The 9,763-nt window shown below is 37.6% G+C and overlaps 1 protein-coding gene across 10 annotated transcripts in view; it reads left to right on the top strand.

Annotated features, from left to right (window-relative positions):
* Positions 1–9,763, top strand: part of GNAS (GNAS complex locus) — a 130,748-nt gene extending 120,985 nt beyond the window's left edge. For all 10 annotated transcript variants that reach the window (XM_025142352.3, XM_046903073.1, XM_046903071.1 and 7 more), the window contains 6 exons: positions 1,535–1,608; positions 1,988–2,046; positions 3,120–3,240; positions 3,754–3,884; positions 4,935–5,002; positions 5,928–9,763. In XM_025142352.3, the coding sequence (XP_024998120.1) occupies positions 1,535–1,608; positions 1,988–2,046; positions 3,120–3,240; positions 3,754–3,884; positions 4,935–5,002; positions 5,928–6,074 (600 nt within the window). In that variant the 3' untranslated portion in view covers positions 6,075–9,763. The remainder of the gene's footprint in view (positions 1–1,534; positions 1,609–1,987; positions 2,047–3,119; positions 3,241–3,753; positions 3,885–4,934; positions 5,003–5,927) is intronic.

Genomic DNA, 9,763 nt, shown 5'->3' with positions numbered 1-9,763 from the left:
TTTCAGTGGTGGCAACAGCAGCGTGAAGGGCAAGCCATGTCCTGGATGGCCATGCACAGTTGTCACACCATTAAATGAAGAGTGTTTTGATCAGCTCATCCATGCAGGTAATAAGCAGGGAACTGTTTACGGAGTTGAATATCAACTTAAGTGCATTGGAAACAGTAGGACTGGGTGAGCCCTACAAATGCTCACACGGACAGAAAGAACACCATATGCAAGTTTGTCAGAATCTGTTACCTGCGATGAGATGTGGTGTCACCACAAGGTGAAGTCAGAATAGCAGTCTGTGGAGTGATTACATATGAATTCTCCATCAAAGAACAAGTTCAAGATGCAGCCCTCCGGGGGCAATGTGATGCGCACTGTCCTTTGGGATAGGAAAGGATGATCCTTCTGGATTTCCTGGAACCCAGACAAACCACCAGCTCTGACCACTGCAGTGCAACACTGACTTAAGCTGAAGACTCATACTTCCAGCCAGGTCAGAGGAGAAGACAGCCGTTATTTTGCAACACAGTAATGCCAGGCTACATACCAGTCTGAGGACCGTGGAGTGTGCTGTCAGTCTTGGCTGGACTGTCCTACCACACCCACCATATAGTTTGGATTTGGCACTGTCTGACTTTCATCTGTTCATACTGATGAAAGATGGACTATGTGGGCAATATTTTCCTAGCAACAATGCCAGCATAGCACCCGTGAAACAGTGCTCACCTCCGCTGGTGCAGATTTATACAAGCATAGTATGTGTGCTATTTTTTATCGCTGGCAAATATGCATAGCTAATGGTGATGATTGTGTTAAAAACACAGTGTTTCGTAGCTGAGAATTTATCAAATAATGTTATTGTGCTCTTTGTATCTCCTCTAGTTTCCTTGGAAATAAATAGAGGCATTACTTTTAGAGCAACCCACATAATAGGATTTTGTTGCAATTATAGTCATTTCAGTTTTTGATAGCTCTCAAATTACTGTCATCATTTTTGTTTCTTCAGGAAATTTCAAATTTTATCTTTGAGAAACATAGCTCTTGTAAGATTCAGGTGGTTGAATTGCTGATTCTTTTAAGGAAAAAAAGATGGAAACTTTGGAAACCTGGGCACTTCTTTTAATAGCCAAACACTGAGTAGCTAGGGGAAGAGATCTGCCTTTTGTGAGTGGGAATGGGTTGGTAGTTACTTAAAGATCCTGTTGTGCACTGCAGTCCCACTGAAATCAGTGAATGAGGATCTCCAGTGATGATTGTGCCACTGGCCTGAACTTTTGCATTTACTGTAAGTGACCTGTGAGTGTTCTCTTCTGTTCCACGCCAGGCACTGGCATCCTGGTTGTGAAACTGTATGTGCTTTTAAAGTTGAGCACAGGGATATTTGTGTAGGCATTTTCCAGATCAGAGTGCAGATACTTAATGCTCTATTCTCTGTGTTTGTAGCACACTGTCAGAACTAAATAAAAAGTTTTCTTCCTCTTGCTGGACATATGAAGAATTATAAAGTACATGTTGAATCAGTTACTTTCCCTTTATGCTCTAGGATCTTCTCAGATGCAGAGTTTTGACATCAGGAATTTTTGAAACCAAGTTTCAAGTGGACAAAGTAAATTTTCAGTAAGTGTCCTCTCTTTTGCTTATTTTTTTTCCCCATTCTTTAATACAGTACAGAAGAACTGGGATAAATTGGAGGAAGTAATACCTCCAAATGACTTGTTGCAGGGGCTCTTTCAGTGTTGTCTTTGTAAGGATGAAAATGAACCTGCAGTGTGCGTACACCAGAATTTCTTACTCTTTATCTGTAGGCATTACTGAGAGCACACAGTTCTATTTTGTAGTGAAAGCCCTGCTTGCATATGACGTTGGATACTTGCTAAGGTTCTCATAATGCTTCATTTCTTTTAGTTTCTGTGATATGGAAGTCCTAAAATTTCTTACATGTGCTGTTTTCATTTGCCTGAGAAGCACTGTGACTCAGTTTGGTTTTTTTTCCTAGTATGTTTGATGTTGGAGGGCAACGAGATGAACGCCGAAAATGGATCCAGTGTTTTAATGGTACGATTAGAATTTGTTTTTATAAAATAGTCACCCACATCATTTTAATGTTGCTCTTATATTCTCACCTTGTGAAAGCCATCTTCCTCTCCAGGTAGCTTGCTAAGGAATTCTCTGAGCTGTCATACTGGATGGCATTTATTTTTTTTGTCATGTAAACTTTTATAACTCTGATCTGGGAGATGTAGGGAAAGGAGAATGTAGGTGGGAAGGAATTAAAGTTTGATAGCTTAACGTAGCCTGTTCATCTTCTTCAGCTTTCCTCTCTTCATTTAATAGGGTTTGTTGGCTTTTTTTTCCAGGCATTCTGTGAGCTCTGGAATCTTAACACTGATAGTCCAGTTTATTGTAGGAGACTTATTCCTAACAGCCATACAGTTAAAATGAGGTAGTTATGTATCCTGAAGTGTTGCACACACCTTCACTAAAGCTGTTTATTTCACCTCTGTATCTCTATTAAGGTGTGAAACCTTTTTCCACACAAGTTTTCTTAAAGCTAAAGTTGATGAAAATATTTTCCTCTTTTTCTTTGTTCTTTGGACAGAATATCTGTGGAGCTATGCAGAAGTCTGTCTCTTTTTAGACAAGTTATAGTGAGATCCTGCAGAAGAGATGAGGTAGACTGCAGTTTAGAACTTTCTTCACTGCAGTTACTGTCACAGGAGTATCAGCTGAACGCTGTTGATATATGTGAGACTACTGTGCAGTATTTTCTTCTGTGCTATTTATAACAGATTTGTTTGGTTTTTACCTCTGCTCCTTCCTCTTCCTGTTACCTCGTGATCTGACTCATCTCTTCTGCTGTTGATGTCTGAGGCAGATGATCTTAGAAGTCATTGTAGTGGTATGGAGCAGCACAGCCACACAGGAACACAGAAATCTGAATTCTGTAATCCTAAGAATATCTCCAGGCCTTTTTTGATTTCTGGTACTTAGAAAGCTGTAAATAACAGCATTCTAGTCTTATCTCCTAATGAAGCTGAAACTTTGGCAGCTTTTTTTTTGTGAACTCTTAAGTTCTTGGATGTTTCTTTTGAAAGTTGATATTAAATCATGAGTATTTCTTGATTTAGATGTGACTGCTATCATATTTGTGGTGGCCAGCAGTAGCTACAACATGGTTATACGAGAGGACAATCAGACCAACCGGCTTCAAGAAGCACTAAATCTCTTCAAGAGTATCTGGAACAACAGGTGTGTGAGTTGAAGTTTCATTGTTAATATCGAATAAACTAGTAATCCTGGTGAAGACTTGTTAGAGAGCAACCTGTATTATTTGCTTCTCGTGGCATTGTTTAAGCTAGCTTTTGCTCACAGCTGCCTTCTTGTTACATTAATGTCTCATGCACTCAGCTACTTGAAGAACACTTCAGAGAGTTACAAACTGGTAGTTGCTGTATTGAGGATTAAGTAATTAAAGCAGTGATAACCACGTCTTAATTTATTACTGTAAGCTCACTTATTTGCTGTGTTTGGATTCATGGTAGAAAGAGGGTAAATTTCACTGCCTGCATTGGAACCACATAAACCAAACCTCAGGGTGTGTGTAGTCTGAATTGCACTGCTGAATTGACATGTAAAAATCACCTTTCACAATTATTATATTGGATCATACTGACATGTTGCCTTCAGAACTGGATTATATTTCTTTTTACTAAATGATCCTAGCTATGCCATCTCAAGTTATCCAGCTTCAATTTCTTATAGGTGGCTACGGACCATTTCAGTAATTCTTTTCCTGAATAAACAAGATTTGCTAGCAGAGAAAGTTTTGGCAGGGAAATCTAAAATTGAAGACTACTTTCCAGAATTTGCTCGCTACACTACACCAGATGATGGTAAGATTTTTATCAGCAACTGATAATTTTGTTATTAATCGCATTTGCAGTGTTTTTGTTAATTTCAGGTAAGATCTGAAAATCACAAGAACAAATAAATCTTGCTTTCAGCCAAGCAGTAACATTAGAATTAGAACACGAAGGAACAGCACAAAGCTGTGATAGAGGAGGTTACAACTGAACACTGGGGAAAATTTCTTTAGCATGAGAGTGATCAAACACCTGAGGAGGTCTCCTAAAGAGGTGGCTGATGCCCCATGCCTGTCTGTAGTCAGAGGCATTTGAATAATGCTCTAACATGCTTTAACCTTGGCTTAGCTCTGAAGGGGTTAGGTAATTGGAGTAGATAGATTATCTTTGTAGGTCCCTTCCAAATGAACTATTCTATTCTATTTTAGGTTTTTATAATATGAGAACGCTATCTTTTATTTGTTTAATATATTAGTAGTTTCATCATGCCAAAATCCCATTACTTTGCTGGTAAAGTACAGTGCAGCTTATACCAGTAGTGCTGGAGAGATGCTGCAGCAACCTCTGACACATACCTAAAGGACCAGCTTTGACCCTGCTGTCTGAGATGGTTGCCACAAGTCAGCAAACTGACTGAACCTTTTTTTAATAGGAAGCCTATAATGAAGGGCCTTTGTCACAGAACTGTGCAAATACTTAGATCTGTACACGAATGAACCAATAGTAAATGAAATCTATACAGTTATCATTACAATTTATCTGTAACCTCATTAGTACTGTTCCCAAGCTATTGTGGTGTGAGACCTGATAGTAGCAAGAGTGTATTCCTTTCAGTCGCATTTGCAGTCATTGTTCTAATCTGCCAGATGTGTGGTATTAGAGACACTTTAACAGTACTTTGTTCTAAATATTTTAATATCTTGCTGTTTAAAGTATTATGTTTTGTTTTATTTCTTAGTCGGGTTTGCAAAATACATATGTTTCTATCACATGTGAACAGAAAACAGGACAAGTTATGATTTTTAGGAGCTATGAGCAAAAGATGTGTTTTAATGAGATGCTTATTTTGTTATTAATCAGCAACACCAGAGCCTGGTGAGGATCCCAGAGTTACAAGGGCCAAGTATTTTATTAGAGACGAGTTTCTTGTAAGTATTTGCTTTCATTCAATATTACTTATGTGATTCTTCTTAAATTCGGGCTTTAGGCACTTCTTAGTACTGAAAAATGCTGCCACTTCTTGTGTAGTTTATATTTAATGTCTACATTGCACAAAACAGGTATGTTTTACAGCTCAGCACTTTGTTAGTTGCTCTTGCAGGTATGTTTGTTGACACAGACTGTAATTAAATAGCAAAAGCATTGGTGAGAAATAAGAAACCTCAAATGGAGAATAACGAGTGAAATCCTGCTGCTGTTCGTGGGGCCAGGCTTTTATTCATCACTTCTAAAGACAAAGACTAATGAAAAGATGCACCATCTGCAAAGTGTTAATGATATATTTTCATGTACTTTTTTTCTATTACTAGTCAGCTAAATCTAAAGCTATAAGTAAAGTACAGCTAAAGCCATACCAGACAAAGGGGTTTTAATATATTATTAAATTCAGTTGTAATGGTGAGTATGGCAATTGAGTTGTGGGTTCATTTTATATTGGAACAAAATAAAATTTTGAGAGAGGCTTTTTTTAAGTGCAAAATCTAAAAAAACACTTAAAAAAAACCTAAAGAGGTTTGTACGATGAGGCACATTCCCACTTTCTACGTGCAGTGATTCGCTAGGAGTTGTGTGGCTAAATTCACTGAACATACATAAAATGGCACTTTATTGAGTTCTCTTTCAACTGCAGAATTCCCTGGTGCGTGGTGACCTCTCACCATATAATTACAGTCATTTTAAATTTCATGTTCTAGTTGAGAGAGTGAGAAATTGTGGACGTTTTGCCTCTTAGCTACACCCTTTGAAAACACAGCTCACACACACTTACCGTAACCTTCATTCACCTGAGGTCTGAGACTGCTTTTTGTTTTCTCCAGTCTTATTGTAACCTGGTATCTCTCTCACCTTTAACAGAGAATCAGCACAGCAAGTGGAGATGGAAGGCACTATTGCTATCCTCACTTCACATGTGCAGTGGATACAGAGAACATCCGGAGGGTTTTCAATGACTGTCGGGACATTATTCAGCGCATGCACCTTCGCCAATACGAGTTGTTGTGATGGACAGCACTTTTTTCTGTGTTTTGGACTCCTTATTCCTTATTAGAAAAGAAAAAAACCACCCTTGCCCACAAGGGACGGAAGAGAACTGTTTGAATCTCCCGTTGATTTGCACCCCTCAACTTTTTCTCCTTGCTGGACAATAGCAGCACTTCTAAGCTTGCTTCTGTACCCCTCGGACAGTTTGAGATGGCCCCTAACACTTAAAGGCCATTTCCATGAGGACTCCCTAACACTGTTATTAACAAAAAAAAAAAAAAAAAAGAGAAAAGAAAAAAAAAGAAAGAAATAAACTAATTAATTGAAAGCCCTGAATGTGGAGCACCTGAAAGAATTGGGGGTTAAAATTTAAAGCATAAAACAAAAATTGGGGAGAGAATACTTTAGGTAATTTAGCACTGTTGTGGGCATAATCATATAACCCATGATCTCCACTTTGTACCATTCACTGCATCAGACTAAAGAAGGTGCCAAGTCACAGACCAAGTTTGAAGACAGACACTTGAGTTTGGTTCTCTGACTGTAATGTGGCTTTGAACGGAAATACTGACAATTCTACAACAGACCTAGACAGTGCAAAAACCAACTGCTACCTTTCAGAAGGGTATTTTTAAAACCAGTCTTGGTGGTCTTAAGACAACCACGGACATTTATGAATTGAACTGCATATGGCCTGTGATCGCAGAAAGAGTTAACCACACACTGTTTTCAGTTTGTCCACTGATGATCCCGTCTGCTATAAAAATCATTATCTGGACTGTAGTCCTCACAGTCTTTCCCTTCTTTTTCTTCTTCCCTCCCCTCATTTTTTATTTTACTGCTGGATTATTATTCTTGTACAGACTGTAAAATGTATTATTTTGTACAACTTTATTGAAAAAAAAATAACTTGTAGAAGATCTTTGTGCCTTGATTATGGCTGTACCTGTACAATGAGCTAAGATGTAAGTATGTTTGATTGCGCTGTACAGCTTTGTCAACCCTATCTGCAGCATTAGCTCAAGGTAGGGAAAATTTATCTGTAGTTTAGTTTTTCTGGTTTATAAAAGAAGGAAAAATACTGTTTAGTAAAAAAAAGAAAAAAAAAGAAAAAAAAGATAAAAAGGAAAAAAAAAGAAAAAAGTATAAATTGTGCAAACTTAACCACTTTAAAAGTGAGGTCTTCAACAAGTGACCAGATGTTGCAGCATCATGCTTTTTAATTTTAGCTTTAATTCATTTAAATCTCTATCCAAATGCAAAACATGGCTTGTTTCTACATAAACCAAATTTTGCTACAAATTATAAATGTTAGTCTTTGGTCATTCATAGTCCTTTTTGCTAAAGACAAAAACAGAACAATAACAAACACGTAGGGCATCATGCAGGTCTGGTGACCATCTCTAGACTGGGCTAAATACCCCACCAACCTCCACTTACACTGCGTGGGCATAATACTACCAGATGACAAGGTGTGCACTGCCCTTGGATTTGGCCACTGAACTCCAGTTTCAAATGACATTTTTATTTCTCTTTTAATAAAGAGATACTTTAGAACCTTTTTGTTTTATATTAACTATATAAGTAGCTTAAAGTGAAGATGTGTGGATTTTTCTTAAACTTGAATAATTTATGCAAATTATATGCTTAGAACAACATGTGGTACAGTAAAAAGAAAAAGAGCAAAAATCACTGTAGCAATAAGAGAGCATGTAATTTTAGTAACTACTACACTGCTTTATATTTTATACCTAGGTGTTTTATGTCTCTGTGAGTGTGTTACTTTTTCATGTGTCTAAACCTACGTGTACAATTTGTACAGAGTCAGAAATTACAACTGTAATAACACATCTAGAACAGTGTTAGCTTATATTACTCAAACACCCCTATTCCCTTCCATTTACATCCCTAAACTGATCTGGATCTTAATGCAGTGACTTTAAAAGGAAAACAAAAGGAAAACAAACACTTGCCTCTTTGCCTTTCACACTAGCTTCCCTTCATCCGAGATCCTGTGATTCTGTTTTGGGAAAAGGTCCAGTTGAAATTGAAGTGAGGGTGTGCTCAGCGGTGTCTGTGCAGCTGGATTTGCTTCAGGTATCAGATGCCTTCAATACTCAGACTGCAGCTGTTCAGGATTGTGAGTTTGCTTTGTGTTTGTGGCTGAACTTGTAAATGAGATTTAATCGCCTTAGTCCATTTTCACGTATGTGAAGAGCTGGGATTTGATGGAGTTCATGTCCCAGTCACTCCAAATAATTCAAAATTGCTATTGATTTTCCATAAGAAGACACTAAATCGTCTGAAAATGTTAGCTGCAGTTGATCTTCGTTTTTGAAAAATTCTCTTTCCTGTTCATACATTCGGAAAGTTGTCACCTGAACTTGACAGAACCGTAGGAGAACGTGACTGAAAATGGCCCTCAGTCACTTCAGAATGTATCCAGTGCCTGTAGGTTAAGGGAGGTAAAAATGGGACACGGAGTGAAAAGGAAATCCATTGTGAGCCTTAATTTTAGTTACAGGAGCCAAAATGTTTTAGTGCCAACCCTTAATCTTAAGCCTGGGAGGAGTTGGTGTAAACAGCAAATGTATAAAAGGGGAGAACCTGTCGTGGTGTAAAGAATGTAATCTCTCATCTGAGAGAAGCAAAGCCCCCCATTTAAACCAACCAACAAATAAACCAACTTCTTCTGTTAACGAGAAGGGTGCATCATAGCAGTGAGCTATATGAGACAGTAACAGCCTAAGAAACCTTCCTGTAAAGCTTTATATGAACAGAATTGTTTAGGGGATGCAGTTTTTTTTTTTTAAGTGAGGAGAAAGGCAATTGTTTTGAATAGAGTTGAGTTGCACAAGTATGGAGTGTGTGTGTGTCTTAATGTCTCAGTATTGCCTTTGTTAGTCTCTTTATTAGTCCATGCAGTTTGGTGGCCTGGTAAATGCAAGTCTTACTTTTAACAGCTTCTTTTTCTTTTCTTTTCTTTTTTTAATACAAAACCATAAAGCTTTAATGCTTGCTATTTAATAAGTTACTGTGTTTTCTTCTGTCTCTCTAATTTAGTGGCCATAATTTGCAGTTAATTGAACCATTCCAACCTAATGCTTACCCATATTTCCTAGTTTTGTTTTATTTATTTATTTGAACTTCTTGTTTTCATGACTGAGGACTTTCACTTCTGTCTCATTCATCTGTTTGGAAACTTCTGACCTTACAGCCAAAATTTTACTCATTCTACTCAGTATTCGTTGTGATGCTGAAGTGTAAGATACCTGCAAATGTAAACACTACCACTTTTATTAATAAAAGCAAATACAGTGTTTTAGGGCATATTTGCATCACTATAGTTGAGGTTGTGTCAGTATTTCCATTATAAAGGGTCTATATCTTGGCACTAAATTGCCCTAAGCTAATCTTTGCCATACAAGGCTACTGCTCTAGCATGATTTGGTGGGTTGGTTTTTAAACAGTTTCCAACACAAACTCTCGTTTCTGTTTTAAGTTATACAACTGTTCCGTTGGATGGGGGTTGGTTTAAAAAAAAAAAAATACTGGTTCAAGATTGTTTTTGGCACTTCTGTAACTCAGAAATGGTTTTGATTTAAAAACATAACCTTTGGCAAGCCAGTAACCTACAATATGGTCTGATCACTTTGGGTATTTTGTAAAAAATAATAATAAATTGTAGAGATGTTGTGGTTTCAAAATCA

This window comes from Gallus gallus, chromosome 20, assembly GCF_016699485.2.
Source record: "Gallus gallus isolate bGalGal1 chromosome 20, bGalGal1.mat.broiler.GRCg7b, whole genome shotgun sequence".
Taxonomy (NCBI): Eukaryota; Metazoa; Chordata; class Aves; order Galliformes; family Phasianidae; genus Gallus; species Gallus gallus.
The sequence above is the reverse complement of the archived record's forward strand: the minus strand, read 5'-3'. Positions and strand labels throughout refer to the sequence as shown.